General features: G+C 46.6%; 1 protein-coding gene across 3 annotated transcripts in view; it reads right to left on the reverse strand.

The window, feature by feature from the left end:
• The window catches only part of MYO7A (myosin VIIA), a 103,905-nt gene that overhangs the window by 31,046 nt on the left and 55,823 nt on the right, over positions 1–17,036 (reverse strand). For 2 of the 3 annotated variants that reach the window (XM_054809120.1, XM_054809110.1), the window contains 8 exons: positions 16,674–16,884; positions 16,064–16,199; positions 15,542–15,648; positions 7,369–7,506; positions 3,648–3,806; positions 3,219–3,311; positions 1,754–1,848; positions 532–616 (listed from right to left, as the gene is read on the reverse strand). In XM_054809120.1, coding sequence (XP_054665095.1) covers positions 532–616; positions 1,754–1,848; positions 3,219–3,311; positions 3,648–3,806; positions 7,369–7,506; positions 15,542–15,648; positions 16,064–16,199; positions 16,674–16,884 — 1,024 coding nt within the window. Of the gene's footprint in view, positions 1–531; positions 617–1,753; positions 1,849–3,218; positions 3,312–3,647; positions 3,807–7,368; positions 7,507–12,650; positions 12,708–15,541; positions 15,649–16,063; positions 16,200–16,673; positions 16,885–17,036 lie in introns of all 3 variants that reach the window. The other variant, XM_054809140.1, reaches the window with a different exon arrangement.

Consider the following 17,036-nt stretch of genomic DNA (forward strand, 5'->3'; position numbering starts at 1 on the left):
GGTGCTGTTTCATGGCAGGAGGCAGCATCCTGACCAGCCTGGAAGTCACTATTCCTATCAAGTCACAGGCTTGGAGGATGATATTGAGATACTTTAGACCCCAACGCACTTCCCAAATGACCTGCAGTGGGGTCAGAGTCAGCTGGGATAGGGAGAGAAGAGGGCCATGACTGGGTTGAGGGGAAACCCAGATGCAGTCCTACCTGGAGATGGAGTCTGTTTTTCAGAGGAAGCTGCTCTTGAGTTTTCAGTCACCTGGAAACTAGGAAGACTTTTAAAATCCCAAGTGACCAGTTTGTGCAATGGATATCTAACTCACAGGGAAAAGGACAGCTAGAAGGTGGTTAGATGTTCTTTTCAATGAGAAGGCAATGCAGCAAGAGCAAACCTCCATTCATCACTACAGCTGATAAAAGCCAATCCCACCCCCTCCTACACTCAGTAGGGTATTTTGAGCCAGGAAACTCTTATGTATGTCACAGCTGAAAGAGGTAGTAAGGCAGAGGTGTGGGGAAGCACACCCGTACTTACAGCACCGTAGTTCTTCCTGCAGTTATGTCCACGCCAGTATCTCTGAATCATCAGGACTGAATTTCTCACTTTCAGGAAATTGGACCTGCAAAGGCATTTCAGTCACTTGCCTCTGCGGTTTGGCAGCAAGTTATCATCTCCTGGGCCTCATTCTTTGGAGATTTGAAACTGAGCAGCCACATGGAGTAAACATTGCATTTTGGCCTGAAAATATCTCCTCCCCCAGCTCTCCTTGCTTTCATAAAAAAGATCTGTAAGGGCTCTCTCTGATAGGTCTTTGCAGGCAGAATCTGCCAGGTTATGGGAATGGGCAGAGCAGGAGATGCTGAGAATGGTCCCCTCCTCCCACCCCGCTGCACCGTCCTTTCTCATCTGAAATCTCTTCCCTGCCTGCTCTCCCTGCTTCATCTGAGAACAGACTCTATCTCACCCAGATAGAATCTTCTATCAAGAGCAAACTTCAGCAACACCACCTTGTCACCCCTATCTGTTCCTCCCATCCCTCATAGCCTGGTCTGATGCAACCTGTAGACACCCTGGGGACAACTGCATTGGAAGGACTTTGGGATCTTGCTAGGATTACTGTGGGAAGGATTACTGAGTTATTTGGCATGTGCCCGTTCTGCAAAACCCAAGGCACAACCTGAGTCACAGCCGTGGCTCGGACACTCAAAGAGCACAAAGCCCCAAGAACTGTCTCTCCTCCGTCAGTGAAGCTTGTCCTTGGCTGTGGCTCCCCCTCTTCTTCCACAACTGTGCCATAAGCTCCTCATGGTCTATCTGTTCTCCTCCCAAGTCTGGCAACGGGGTTGCAAAGGGAGGAGTTCTGAACCCCTTGTGTTTTGGGGAGAGCAAGGTTAGACACAATGGACAACCCAACGGTCCCATTGCAGTCTGGTGGGGATCCCCATAGACTGGAAACTTTGTGTTGCCTTCAGCAGGCTCAGAGTCCCACTGCTGTATTGCCATAACAAACATCAGTTTCCCTGAAGACAGCACTAAACAGGGACAAAAGGTCCTATTCTGTCCATGTTTGAGGCAGTTTTCCTTTCCTACTCTTTTCCTCCAATACTTGCTGCATCTGAGTGCCAACGCACCCCTCTCCCCAGCTGCAGGCAGGACAGGTCAGATGAGCACTAGGTGATGCATCCCCAGGAGCTGCTTGCTGGGTGAAGCATCCCACATAGCCCACCTCCTATTTGGCAGTGGGGCTCACACTTACCTGTCTTTAAACCCACGGACCACCTTCTGGATGAGGATGACTTTGTCTGTGATGGCCTTGTCTCTCTCAATCTCCAGCAGCATGTCGTGATGGTCCTGTGGGAGGAAACAACACAGCACCCATGTCTGAAGCTCTCCATCTGCCTGACATGTGGCAGGAGGGGTGGTACAAGGTCCTTCCCCAGAGAAGACGTCCAAAGTAAACTCTTGGGACAGTTTACATCCCAAGTATCACCCCACCTACTCACTGGGGAAATCCTAATATAAACCCTAGTGATCTACTGCCTTCACTCCCAAATGAACCAGAGCATCCAGAAACTGCATATGCAATACTTTATAGTCTGAAAACAAGCAAATTATGTTTCTCTTCCACACAGAGCTTCCTGCAAGTGCCATCAGCCATGGGAGCAGTTCCTGGGAGCACTGGAGAGGTTTGGGAACAACCCCAGGCTGCCCAAGTCCCATCGCTCCCTCCAGCCAAGGCTGCAATGCCTCCACACTTTAAGGACAAAATAGCTCCCAAAACCACTAAATTTCCTTGCCCTGAGGCTTTCAGTTGCATCAGTCTAAGCTTCCTATTGATTCCTCCCATGCTGTTTGTAACTCGTCTTTCTTTCCTGGTGACAGCACGCTGAGCCCTGCACGCTGGGTGCAGCAGAGGCAGCTCCACACGTTTCCTGCTTTGCTCGACCTCATGCAGCCCCTCCGGGCCTCTTGATTTCTCTGTTTCCTGCACTGACAGCTGCGAGATCTTGATAACAGGCTCTGGAAAGAGTGACTAGTGGGAATAGCTTCTAGGGAAGAGATGGGGGTGTTCATGATGGCGCTGGGGTGAATTTAGATGTAAGCAGTCAGAGTTTACTGCTAAGATTTTTGCTCAAGAGAAGCCTTTTCTTCCAGCTTGGTTCCTGGCCAGCTCAGCCTTATCTTCCCAGAGCAACACAGGAATGAGTTTGTAAGGAGAGATGAGTGTGAACGGCGCTGCAGGGAACCTGCAATGTTGGGCTGCTTCGTGTGAGCTGGACCGATGCAGAGAGGGAGGTTGTAGGCACGTCTTGGGCCATGCAAGGACACGCTGAAAGCAAAGTGAGCCTGCTGTGCTCTTGGTCCCTCTCTCTGCAGGTCTTTGCATGGACATCCCTCTAGGTGCTGTGCCTTTTGGGTGAAGGCAGGAGATGAGGTTGAGTGGCTCAGCCCTGGAGGGAAAAGGCTGTGTGCTGTGAGTATTCCTGCATCCGTACGGGTACGTGTATGCATCAGGGCTGGCAGAGTGTCAGGACTTCTTCCTGCCCAATGCTTCCTAAACTGGCCCCAAATATCCTGCCTTGGCCCAGGTTCTACCCACTGCCACACCAGCCCAGAGACCATGGGAAAGGGTCATGTCTGGTGATGAAAAGGCGATGGTAGGAGACCCCTTTCACAGGCAAGGGTCCCAGATGGCAGGGGGGACATGGAGAGCCACCTACCTTCAGGAATATCTTTGTCTTGCCAATCTGCCAGTCATCATCCTTCCCAAGCACCGCTTCAGCAATGCGCTGGCATGTACCACGCAGGTCGCCCTGGTAGGAAGAGGTCGTGGGATTCACCAGGACCAGCCTTAACCCATCACTCCTCCCAAGCCCACTGGGGACCTTTTCTGGTCCCAATTCCAGCAGCTTTCTGCTAATGAGGTTCCCAGGGCTTTACTGTCACCACATTTAAGGTGAGTGAGAGGGACAGGCTGAACATTGCTACCTATCCCTGCCAGCCCCGTAACCATTTTGCCTTCGCTTGGAAAGCCCAGAGCACCACTGTAATATCTGGGGATCAAATGTTGCATAATTGCTTTTGGAGAGGATGCACACCCCATAAATATTTCTGGAGAGCAATCACTACCCATGGAAGAAGATGCTCACCTGCTTGTATGCGGGTTTCACCCCAGGCATGAGCACCCGGTACCGGTCCACAAACTCCACAAACGTGTAGCGGATGGGGTAGCCAGCTCGGCGGATCCGGATGGTCTCCATCATCCCTGAGTACCTCAGCTGACGGACACACAGCTCCCGGTCAAACAGCTGGGGAGGTTACAGGACGCAGTCGTTTGATTGCACATCTTGGTGTGGATTGGCCAGAAGAGAGTGGTAACTCTGATGATGTGTGGGGCAACCAAGTCAAGCATCCACCCAAATCCTTCACTTGGCGGACCCAAGTGCTGCAGGACTGTTGGCTGCCATGGGCCTGATCCTATGAACTGCTGAGTGTGTTTGACTCACTCTCTTTCTTTAATTCCTGCTCGCAAGACTGGATGTGTCCTACACATTACACAAAGGACTGAGAGAACTGGAGAGCATAATGCAACAGTGAACATTACCTTGGGAAAATGGGCAGCAGTGCTGCATCTACAAGGGTCAAACCGTACAGTCACCCTTGCAATGACCACTCATGGTCATTAACTTCTGACCACCACTCTGAGCTTTACTGGCACAATCACAGCACTCCTGTACAGGCAGGGCAGCACTCTTGTAGGCAGAGGAAGCAGAGGACCGTATCAGTGAAGGCTCAGTCACTCAAAGGTCTTAGTGTGCCCATATCAGTTGATCTTTGGGTAGGTGACACCTCAAAGTCACATAAAAAAGAGTGCAGCCTTGGAAATACTGAGGCCCTGAGATAAGTCTGTTATCATCAAACCACCCTGTACCCAGGAGCATCCAAGGAGCTTAAAATGAACAGGTCAGAATTGATACCAGCTGAGGGTTTTAGGGAAAGGATAAATCTCAGATCAGTGTCAATGGCTGCTCCTGACAAGCAATGGACAGTTTCAAGGCCAGACAGCAGACTTAGGTAACCCAGTCCTTGCAGATGTTTGCTAATAAACCTGGCTGCTTGCCCTTGGTTTGGGCACCTCTGGGTGGATAGTGAGTGGTGCTGCTAGATGGGAAGATCTGCTGAAGGAAAGGGAGGTTCAGGAAAATCTCTGCTGTTGTCTCAGTGCTTTAGTGCATTGAGGAGGATCCTGGAGTCCCTGAGTGCATCCTCTTGCAGCCTGACGTTGTCTGCTGGGAGCATCCAAAACCTGTTTAACTCAAGTGTAAAATAAAGGCAGACGTGGTGTGGTGCTGGCGCACCATAGAGAGTCAGAACAGTAAACCCTAGCCTGGGCCAAAAGAGTTACTGCCAGGGTGTTGTGCACCTGCCCTCCCTTCAGCTGTCTAAAATGTGAGCATCTGTGCACGTACAGATGTGAGCATCTTCTGAGCTGAAGGAGGAGACATGGGAATGTACCTGGATCTCAGCTATCCCTGTATCTCAGATGCATCTCCTGGAACAGGTAGATCTGCATTATGGACATATCCATCTCCCCATCCTTGGAGAGAGCTTTTTGACGAGCTCATAGCAACCACTTAACCATGAAAGGGCTGGAGTAACATAAGAGATCCTGATCCCAGGAGAAGACAAAAGATAAGCGAGGAAAAGGCAGAAAGTAGCATCATCCAGATTTGATCTCAAGCTGTCCTTATCTACAGTGGGTGTTGGGGAGTGGGGACAAGAACGGTGCAGAGGAAAGCGGTGTGTGTTACTCTGTCTTCCCCCGCCATGAAGCAGAAGGGTATGTGAGCAGTTGTGGGCCTGCAAACAGCCCTCCGGAGTCTGCAGGGCTAGGTCATTGCATATGGGAAACTGTGAGCTTCCTGGCATCAAGGTCTGATGAGGCACCCGTGTTACACAGACTGCTGGAGGCAGTTTTGACTTTCTTTGCATGGTTTGTTACCTAATTCATCCCATGCATTTCTCTTGGACTAACCAGAACAACAGAGCAATGCTCAGAAACAGCAGCATGGCATGAGGTACAGACCCAGAGAACTCCAGCCAGCATCCTCATACAAACAATTTTTTTTTTTTTCCCCTCCGCAAAGCACATTTTAGAAGGAAGCAAAGTTTTAAAATAACATAAAGTAACAGTCAGGACTTTCCACTGACCTTTCACTTCCCACTATCCCATTTCCTATCACTATCAGTACACTTTCCTTCAAAGTCAGGGACAGAAAATGAACTCCCAGAAAATGTTCTCTTTTGTACTCACCCTGCACAGCTCTGTGTACCATTATCTGGGATTTTTTCCCCCCTTTGTATAATTAAACCAAGGCCAAAAATAAATTTAGCAAGAAATCACATTTCATACCTTATAGCATTACGGTCCCTGAATCACTGTTAGCTCATCCACCTTAATGGGGAGATTAATTTCTCTTTGCCTAATTCTTTCAAACTTACAGCTGTTTTTATGTCCCACTGAAAGTTTTGTAGATAAATGGGTTTGACAGAGACTTCTGGCCCAGCACTTGCAAGAGCTGATGAAATACAGACTTGCTATGCAGGGCACAAAATGCCAGACCGAATCCCAGACATCCAGGTGTAAAAGCAGCTCGAAGTCATTGAGGGCACTGGGAATAATTTGTTAACATCAGTTCAGGATGTACATCTATTTTTCAACATTGCCCATGTTCTTCATTTGATCTCAACTCAGATGATAATCTCAAATCTGACGTAGTGTTAAATATTAACCCAAAGTTTTCCATTAACCTGCTATTAGGTGCCTTTTCATGCTCACCAAAGCCAGGATAAGGGCACAGTAAACTGCTCTGAGGAAGCCACCAAACCTTTTGCCCCGCATCATATTAGGTTCACTGAACAACAAAAATAATTTGCAAAAAACCACTGCTTGTACATAACAGCTCCGAAATTCGGTATTTTATGCTTTTTTGCACTCAGTTGAGCTTTGCTAACAGACACTGACTTCAGATAAAGCTCCAGCTCCAGCTAGAGTGACTGCTAACAGCACCAGGGTCCAATCCTGCAAGGTGCTGACAGTGGGATCGGGGTGTTCAACATCTCCCTTATTGTCTACCTTTTGCTGCAAAACTCGGAGTCCTCTCCATGAGCTGTTTGTGGTCAGCAGGATTTACAGCCGTCTCCTTCCCTTTCATTTGCTCCTTAAAGTTTGTCCCCAGAGCGTTCATTGCTTTTCAAGCAACTCTCTGGGAATCAGAGCAAAATAATTCTTCTCACCTTTCCTCTGTGCTATTTTGCCTCTTTTTTTCTCTGCCTTTAGAATTGTGCTTTCACAATTGGTGCTAAAAGAAAAAAACATTTGAAAGGATCTAATGGGGGTGAAACAGTGAGATTCCTTGGAAGCAAAGATTTTGTAGAAAACACCCATGGGAAGGGGATCACTTTTAGGAAACATTGAACCCTGCAATAGGATTGAACTCAGGGTCCTACAGCTCAGCCTAAGGCTCTATGAGGGGGGCACCTAACCCCTATGGAAATTCAGAGGCATTTCCTATAGCAGAAAGGGCTGCAGGGTGAATTCCTTGAGGTCGTCCTTGGGAAGAAAGGCAGGAGCAGGAACTCTCCTCTGCAAGAAGTTTTGGGGTGCTGTTGGATAGCAAAAAAGTGCCAATTTTGCCAACCCTTTGGTGACTCCCTTGCTTGCAGAAAGGGCTACAGGTTGGATTTCTAAGCACCCAGGGCCAATCCTAGCTCCATCAACTCCCAGATTTTGCCATTGGCTCCAGGGCAGAGTGAACCTGCAAGGCATTCCTGTACAAAAAGCAACAGGGAGAGAAAAGCAGGACTTACCATGGGCTTCTTGTACTCATTGGGCTTGATGCAGCGGACAAAAAAGGGCTGGCACACGCTGAGAGTCCTCATCAACAGCTCCAGGGACCGCTTGAATTGGCTGCTGAGTGTCGGCGAGCGCTTCCTCGTCTCTGCTCCCTGCAAAACCGCAGCAAAGCGAGCTCAGGAAATGAAAGGATAACAGTGCCTTTCCCCTCCAGCTACGTCCCTGGGAACCTCCTGTGACAGCCGGGGCTGGAGGAGGGATCAGGGCCAGAGGTGGTTGAGCGTTGCAGCAGGAGAGGGGCAGGGCAGAGCTTGCAATGGCCAGACTCTGGCAACCTGTTCAATAAGCCTTCACCCAGAGAGGAAAAGTGCCATAATTTAACTTCTCCTGCTAAAACCTCCCTGTGTGACTGGCAATCCCAACTGCCCTATGCAGAGTCATGAGGAAGATCTGCCTGTGAGAGCAAACAGCCCCTTCTGGGCCATCAAAAATCTCTGTATTGCAGCTTGGGGTGATGCATTTGCCCAGGGATGCTCCTTGGGAATGGCTTGGGCTTCCCTGTCCCCATGCATTGCAGCATGGACATGCTAACCCTCTATTGTGGTTCCTCATGTCAGGCTGAGCCTCTCCTGCTCCCTGAGATGTAGGACCAGAGACCCACGTAGGGTGAAAAAAAAGCCAGGGGCACATTGACTGTGGGGTGACTCTGCAACAGCTCCAGAAACTGCTGGTAAGGTCTATATTCCTCAGGCTGTACCACAGGGAAGATTTGAATTGTGTTTGGAAAAGAATATTAACTAGACAAAATGAGGTGGGTATTTAGGGTGAATCAGGATGTTTTTGAGTATTTTGCTTGTTTTAGCTCCCTTGGTTAAATTAATAATCCAATCTCCAGTTTGGGGCAAGTGTTTCTAAAGGAGAATGGAGTGGTTTCCCTTTACAGCCCCTTCTCCCTGCCCTGGGAGAACCTTGTTCAACCAGCTCCAAACGAAATGAAGCCCCCATCTCATTTTATGTGTCAGTCACTACGACCTGAGCTCATTACACATCAGCCACAGTGGTGCTGTGTGTCTCGAAGGGTCTGGTGTTCAGTGAGCCTCTGCAGGGCAGTGAGTACTGCTGGTGGGTTGGAGGAAGAGTTGGGCACCAGGATGCAACTCCTTCCGAATCAAAAATAGGGCAAACTGTGACATGACCTGATGGCCAGGGATTTCCCAAAGGGAGGGTTTCAGCAGGATTTTAACGCACGTTTCCTCCAAACATCCTCTTCTTTGCAGGTCTTCAAGCCATGGGTGGAATCACAAAGTCTCCATTTGCACTGACCTTGCTGCTATGTTTTGCAAGGTAGTGAGTATTATTTCTGCTTTTGCTAAAATGTGTGCTTCATAGTATAGCACTAATAACCTGTCAGATAACATCCCTACACCCCCAAAACTGAGGAATTTCACAGAATCACAGAATGGTTTGGGTTGGAAGGGACTTCAAAGATCATCTAGTCCAACTCCCCTGCCATGGGCAGGGAATTTGTACAGCTCAGGTTGGATGTGATGATGAGACAAACCCAATCAACACAAACAGAAAGTCATCATGGAATTCCAACAAGAGAAAACCCAGCTCATGCACACACCAGAAAAACCTGGTCTGCTTGTCCAGGAGAGCTTGGCAGGGGGCTTTCAGTGATCTTTCCCAGCAAAGTCCTCCCTCAAAGGACAAACTATTAACAAATCTAGAGTAATTAATGGATGCAGCTGCTACCTGCAGAGCACTGTAGTCTGGTGCTCACATTCTGTCACAGATTTCATGAGAAACAGGCTGTTTCAGCAAGAATCCTGGTTTGGATAGCTTTGATTAATGTTTTCTTATCACTTTGCTAATTACGTGCAAGGGGTAGACTCTGTGTAATGTGAAAGGATGGCCAAAGGGGTTAGAAGCAGCAACAGATGCAGGAGCAGGGCTGAAAGTTGGAAGCAACTGTATGTTAACCAGGTTTGTCAATTTGGGCTCAGCTGGGAGATGTTATTTTTCAGCTGTGGTGGTAGGAAGGGTGCAACACGTTATACAAGGGTCCACAAGGGAATGCATGAGTGGTTTGCTCCCAGACAGCAAGACCTGCCTCTCTAGGTTTCTGACGCCTTGCATTTCTTCCTTGCATGCATCCAGCTCTGCTAAAAAGCAGTGGTGCCATCTCCGGTCTTACACTTGAGAGCTTTTTGCTGCAAGAGGCTGGAGGGAAGGGACAGCAGCCAGAAAACAGCTTGTCTTCCTATCTAAATTGTCAGAGCGGTCTGGGCTTCTCCTGTCAAGACTGCACCATCCCAGCCGTTCACATGCTTCCTGGGCCTGACTTTTGTGCACAGACCCTTCTCAATGGTGGGCACTAACCAGGCTCTCAGCTACACAACGAAACCTCAGGCGAGTGCTTTGTATTAGCCTCCTGCAGGGACAAGGTGATGCCACCAAAGTCATTGTGGTTCTTCCCACCTCACCTCAACACCAGCATGGGGAGAATCACACCTCTTCCCTTATTCTAACAAAATGGCACAAAAAAATATAAAAATGAGTGGAGCAGCCTGCCAACACAGGCTAGCGAGGCACTGAAAATACAGGTTTTACTGCAGAGGAGGAACATTTTTTAGCTCAAAACAGACCTAGTCCCCATAGCCTGAAGGAGAAAGAGCTGAACACATTCTTTTCCCCTAGCCAGACATGTTTTAGCTTTCAAACTCTGAGACTGTAGCATCTTTGGGACACAGACTGTCTCTTCACTGGTGTCCATACAGAGTCTAGCACACAGGAGGACATCACCTGTGTGTCATGGGGAAGGATGAGCAGGATTCACAGGTGCTATAGCCCATACTGAGGCACTGAGTAATCTCTCAGCCTGTGCTTAGCATCAAAGGAAAAAAAATAAAACAGAAGAAAAAATACGAAAAAGAAGAGAATGACATGATTTACAGAGAAGCACCATCTCAAAAGAGAAGTTCAGAAAGATGTGCAGACCAGCATGACATTCAAACATGCTTCAACACCACCTCTTTCTGCCACCTCAAGCCAGTCTGGCTTTAGAGGCACAGGGATGTGTATGGCTGTTTGCAGTAACATAAAGACAGAAGTCAAGGCAGAGCATCATCAGCAGGACACAAGAGGATGTTCCCCCAGCTTGAGATCCCCAGTGGCACAGCTGGAGCATCAGGACACTTTCCAGCATCTCTGTGAAGCTGTAAATTCTCTAGGAACCAATTCAGACTCTTTCCTTTGGTGTCTTGGGCACATTTAGGTACTTATCATGTGTCCAGGGCTGAGAAAGTAATAACAGCCTATCTGCACCCTGTGGATTCAGTGGGTTTAGGTGCACAAAAAGTTACGTTAAGTAGGATGGTCTTAATACAGACCCAGAGTTCCAGCTAGGGCAATCACCAGGTTTTTTTCTTTGTAACAGCCAAACCAAGTAAATAGAAGCAAGGAGAAAAGCAAGTACAAGGAGAAATGTCACTGCGCCAGGAATGGTTGGAGTTACTCCTGCTATCCCTCTGCACCTCCTCCTACCACTTTAAGGAGAAGGCTGCATGGTGCACCAGGATGACCGTGCTCAGCCCTAGGTCTGCCAGGGAAATGCAGAAAGATTAATTACTTCAGGTGAGTTAGGGAAAGAGAGGGAAGCATGCACCATCAGCAGTACTTTGGGGAAAGGTTCTGGACAAAGGACTGTCCTCCCATCTCTTTAGGATTATAAGGTCACTAAACTGGGCCACACCAACATGACATGCTGTTTCTCCGCATTTTTTCTGAAGTCTGAGAGCGATTATGTTTGTTGCTTACTATTTTGTTATATGAAACGTCACTGGTGTGGCTTCAGGTGATCACTGAGGCCCGCTCACAGCAGGTTCTGCGGTGGCATATAGTGAAGAGACAGTCTCTCTCCTAAAGGCTGTGCAGTCTGGAAAGTGCTTTCAGAGGCCAGTTTGGCATAGGCTACATAACAGTGCCATGTATAACTATTCTGAACTAAACCCTCGTTTTATAAAACTTTCTGATGTTTATATATTTTGAACATCTATTTTGGTTTGGCTGTTCCAGTTCCACCCTTGACTCAGTGCTTAACAAATATAAATTATTATTCATTAGAAAACATACAAAACTTGAGGCTATAATATGAGAACAACTATGACAAGAACCAAACTCAGAGAAATCATCAGTGTTATTTCTCCCATTTCTCTGTATCTCCTGAGCTTAATTCCACCATATCCTAACTCAGGAAGGATTTTTTTTTTTTTTTTTTTGGCATGTGCCTTTGCTATAACTCTAGAGCAGGGCTCAATGAGATGTTGCTATCCAAACATTTTTCAGTCATGAAGGGGAAGGAGTCCAGCTCTGGAATGAATGGCGTTGGGCCATTTTGGGTCAGACTCCCCTCATTGGAATTCCAAGTCCAAACACCCTGAGAGGTAAGAAGGTTGAAATTCAGCCCCATGCAAGGATCTCACATTTGAAAGTCAGGTCCATCTCTAACATAATCCTCTGGCTATGAAAAGATTGTCGTGGAAATGTGAGCAGAGTCACAAAGCTAATGTCACAAAACCTTTAGCACACAGTATGCTACCCTGTGGCCAAATATCTCGCCAAAAGGTTTGAGAAGCCATCAGAACCAGTCAGGAGATGAGATGCAACAGAAAAGACCTAAAAAAGGTGCCAAGAGCCTGTTTTTATGATCATTGCAAAGTTCAATATTAACTGTATCTTTGAAGGCTTGGATTTGAGTTCTCCTCTGAACAAGACCTAACCTCCCCTGAGAATGATGGCATTTCCAAGTGACCCAGAAATGCAATCCAGGAGTCTCTCTTTGCACATGAATCATCAGCTTCCGGCTCCAAAAAGGGCAAAACAGGGCTAGATTTGCAGTTGCATGGAAGAATAATGTCCTACTGAAGCCAATGGAGGCACCATGATAAACAACAGCCAAATCCCACAGATGATCCATCTGAAGTTAATTAAAATGATTCAAATATCAGAAAAAAAAAAAAAACAACCCAAACTTTGGCTCAGGCTGGTTCTGATTTTATCCAAACCAAATTCCCATCATTACAAAGCTCTTCTGATTTGAATCCTAGAAGTAAATGACACAGTCATACATCTGCATCTATTCAACAAGCCATGAAAATACTTTCCATCACATTGGTCACTTGAAATGGATCCTCTATAGATAGTGCAGGAAGAGGAATAAACCGACAAGAGCAAAGCACAATCCTTACGAAGGAGAGGTGAATATACAACAGAGGAACTCATGTATTCAGTTTACCTTTGGTGTGGGTGTGGGCGACTGGCCAAATGTGCTGGATGCATAGCCACAGAGAAACTACGTGAAGCACAGGTGAAAAAAAAAAAACAACAAAAAACAGAGACAGAGAAGAGCAAATAGTGAAAAGAAGGAATAACTGAAATGGGACCCTGGCATTATTAGTCTTGGAGGTCCATCTGTTAAAAGATCTCACAAAATGCGTTAATTCTTAGATTTTTGTCTATCCCCCTCCTGGCTTTTCCCCTTCGTCTCCACGTTCACATCCCTGAAGCTGAGGGAACCATCACTGTCCAGCTCTTGCCTCTTGGAAACAACTTTTCTACAACTTTTAAACTCAGTTATCTATCCAGTTTCAGGCACCCCCACTCCTCTTCCTCACACATCCCTGATCTCGTGGGACCATTGCTCTCAACAGACAGTGGTTGGCAAGATGCCAGTGAAAAACAAATTTTTGCAAACATTCTAAAGAAATCTCTCCCTCCCTAATTTTAATCCAACTAATCCGATAGTTTCTACAGAATTGAAATTTTTGCCAAGGGGAGAGCCCCCTATTTGTTTTTCCCTTCATGGTTTTCCATCCCCCATTAGTCCTCCTACTTGTTCCTCAACTAAGCAGCGCTGTCAGACTTTACTGTCTGATTCCTCAGAGGAACAGTGTACAATTCCCACTGAATCCTCCATTTCACCTGGCACTGCTCAAAGCAATGTTCTGATTCAGCAAACACACGCAGACAGACCTCCTCCGTGGTGGGCGTGCATAAATCAGGCTTCACAGCCCCGTGTGCTCCAGCAATACCCAGTTCACCACTCACGTTTCGTTGTGCACAAATATTAGGTCTTTTGGGGACCAAAGAGTTACTACAATATTCAAATATATACTCTTGCCTAGTTTTCAAACTTTTCTGATTTGTGGCTTGCTTAAGTTTTTGGTATATAAAGATCCCATTTGAAAGACTGAATGTAAAGCAGATATGGACATGCTTTTCACTCATCGATAAGCTCCTGAGGACCAAAGGTTGGAAGCTGTTGAGCAAAATGCCTCATTATTTGATTTAGCCCTTAGCAGAGCAGCCACTTGTATCTTTTTAAGGGAAGATATTAAACTAATTGACCTGCACTAACACTGTGGATGGTTAGGGGAGCTGGTACACTTCCAGTTCCGCACCAGTCAGGTTACAAATCTCTCAATCAAAAAAGAAAAGCAGAGATCATTAAAGTACCAAAGCACAGGGACCACTCGGGACAGATTCTGAAGATGTTTAATAGAACTATAAAACAAAAGGTTTATTTAAAAAAAAGTGCTCTGATGCTTTAAAAGGTCTCAGTTCTCAGGTCCTTGACAATGCCCAGGTGAAAATCTCGATTTTGCTGTCAGGTACTTCCAGCATCTTTTAAGGATACTTGGTAAGTGTTCCCATGAAGAAGTCTGCATGACTGCGTAAACCTGAGAGTTCCCTCTCTTCCATTCCCCAGAGTATATCTCTGCTCTGCCCAAAGAAGCAAGAAATCATTTCCAAAGTGCACTGCAAAGCTTGCACCGAAAACAAAAAGCAGTGAGGAACAAGCAATGAAAAGCAAAATAAATGGCAGCACTGATGCTAAGGGAGTTAGCATCTAGTTCAGCAGGAGTATCCACATCTGGGGATAACTCTGAACCCACTGGGAACATCATGCCAATTGATAGCTTAATTGGGGCTGATAAATGCTATCTTGTTCCTAATGAAGTCAAAAAGATATTGCTCATTCATTTCAGCAGGAGCAAAACTGAGTGGCTAAAGGTTATGAAAAAGGCTTGCAAAAGTGAGTGTATCCTATTTAAAGAAATTTCTTGGGAATTTAAACATTTCTTTCCCTTAGCTGGCAAAGAAATTCAGCACTTAAATCTCTTTGGCGCTCCTGAAATTCCCTAAGTCCCTTGGACCATCAGCGGCATTGGCTGGCATTTGGAAACAGGACTCCGACTTCTAAAAAAACTTGGTTGCTTTGGAAAACTTTATCCCCAAAGCCTCTGCAGTCCTGTGGCTCTGCCTAGGGAAAGACTGGAGGATTTGGCCATAGTCACATATCTGTGTAGACTTTCAGGTTCTGCAAGGCTGATATTTTAAAACTGTTTCTCCTTTAATTTTGTGAGCAGGGCTGATGATGTCTTAGTAGGGAGATGTAGATGTTCAACTTACTCAAGAAAACATCATATAGTTGTGTTATTAATGGCGAAATAGTCACTAATCTCAGCATTTAAGCTGGTATCCCAGTGATAAATGCTCACACGTGGTGGGAAGAGTTAAGGCTGCAACTGTGACTTTCTCCAAAGCTTCAGTGCACATGGTCTTACCCCACACTGAGCATGGAGCAAGCACATACCCTCCCGGAGGACTGGGATCTGGAAAGGGGAGGTACAGAGTGCAGCTTTCATAACTGGTGTCCCCTCTCTAGGCTGTCCTAACAGTAAAACACTACTGTTGGCTGGTCCCTCCCAGTCCTGCTGCAGTGCTTAAGGAACACCCAGATTGTCCCTTTGCTCTGCTCTGGTCTATAAGTATTTGGTTTTCGCTTCTCATGCTATTATACAGAGATCTGGACTACTCAACTGGAGGAGCTAGCCCTTTCTCTCTCAGATTTCTGCAATCACAAACCTTATTGTTCCCATCCCTACACAATTAGGAGAGGAGCAATCACAGCACAAAATAAGATTTGATGAACTGAATGCAGTGAACTGGGGGTGTGAGTGTGGATGTACCCGTGACACCACATGAATGCTTTCTGATGGCTGGGTCACACTAACAGGTTTGAAACACCCCAAACAGCATCAGAGCAATATAACTCTTTGCAAATCTTCTTCCCCTTCCAGGAAACCTCCCCCGTGAATGAAGATTTTCTCTCTCCTGCATTACCATTGCCACGTCTGCTTGGAAGATCTGCTTAATGAATTTGTTTTTTGAGGAATGCACCAGCTGAATGATGTCTCCGTGCAGCGTGTCCCTGTTTTTCTCCAAGAAACCTAGAAGAATAATGGGACAATACATAGATAGATGACACAGTGCAACATGGCCAGGATGTGCCCTGCAAGCAGCTTCTGGGTTGCTGGACTACTGGCTGTTCTTGGGGACATAATGGGGGTAATGAGTGGGCAGAGAAAGGGGGACCAAGAGAAGGAAGACAGAGGCACATCTTGAGACTGGATCAGGGATGCACATGGTGCAAAGCACTACAATTCTGTCATGGGCACACATGAGTGAAAGAGCACCAACATCTGCAGCTCATGGATACCACTGAAGGGCCAAGTCATTGCAGCCAGAAAAGGAGTACACTGACACTACTATGGGCTACCATCCTGCTCTGCTCCAACGCAGCAGCAGCTCGTCCTCCCCCAAGCATCCCCTCACACCTGCAGTGCCCCAGGAACTGCCCCATACCTTTTGTTTCGTAGTAAACAATTCCAGCAAAGTGGTTAATACCGAACTGGGTTTCATAGTTGTTCTTCGGAGGAATATAGTTGGTGTTAAGCTTGTGCTGGGAGTTCAGCTTGTGTAACATGGTGGCATCTGTACCCTGTGCATGCAGGGAAAGATCTGATGTTTAACCAGGGTTTGTTCCATTAAGATAATTTTCCAATCAATAGTGCAGTTCTTTTTTGTCTTAGGTGACAATGTGTATTTATGTTGAGAAGAGATGTGTTGGAGGGCATATCTCAAGCGCAGAAATGAAAGAAATTGATTAAATATTGCTGTAAGTTGTGCTATATTCAAGATAATGCTCCAAATGCAGTATATTTAATATTATTTTTCTCTTAAACTTTGTCAAAGGCTCTTTTTGAGCCTCTTGCAGGCATATTCTTCCACCAGAAATGGCAACTTGCTTTAAGCATGCTTGTGGTACTCATGGAAGAAAATGTGACAGAGCGATAAAAGCTATGAATAAGCAGCCCACTGGTGAATGCGTGTTTGGTGCTGATCAGCTCTCTCACAGGGTGCCAGCATGCGAAGTGCAAAGGGGGTAAAAAGCAGGGCTGAGCCCAAAACATACCTTGGGGAACTTGCTCTCCTCGTCAATGAGGGAGATGATGTTCATGGGTTTGATGGCAATCATGTCCAAGGCATCCTGGTTATCAGTGAACTCGATGTGCTGCCAGTTGATGTTCTCCAGGTTGTACTCTTCCTGCTCTAGTTTGAAGACGTGACGCACGAAGAACTGCTGCAGGTTCTCATTTGCAAAGTTAATGCAAAGCTGCTCAAAACTGTGGAGGGAAGATCAAGGAAAGGCCACTTTAGATCCACCATGCTCTATCTTTCCCCATCTCTCTCCATGCTTGAAGCTATACTCTCAGACCTCATGAACCACTCACTAAGGTTGCTGGTGGCTGAGAATTTCCTTGTCGGTTCAGATAAT

The sequence above is a fragment of the Grus americana genome, chromosome 1 (genome assembly GCF_028858705.1).
Source record: "Grus americana isolate bGruAme1 chromosome 1, bGruAme1.mat, whole genome shotgun sequence".
In the NCBI taxonomy this organism is placed as follows: domain Eukaryota; kingdom Metazoa; phylum Chordata; class Aves; order Gruiformes; family Gruidae; genus Grus; species Grus americana.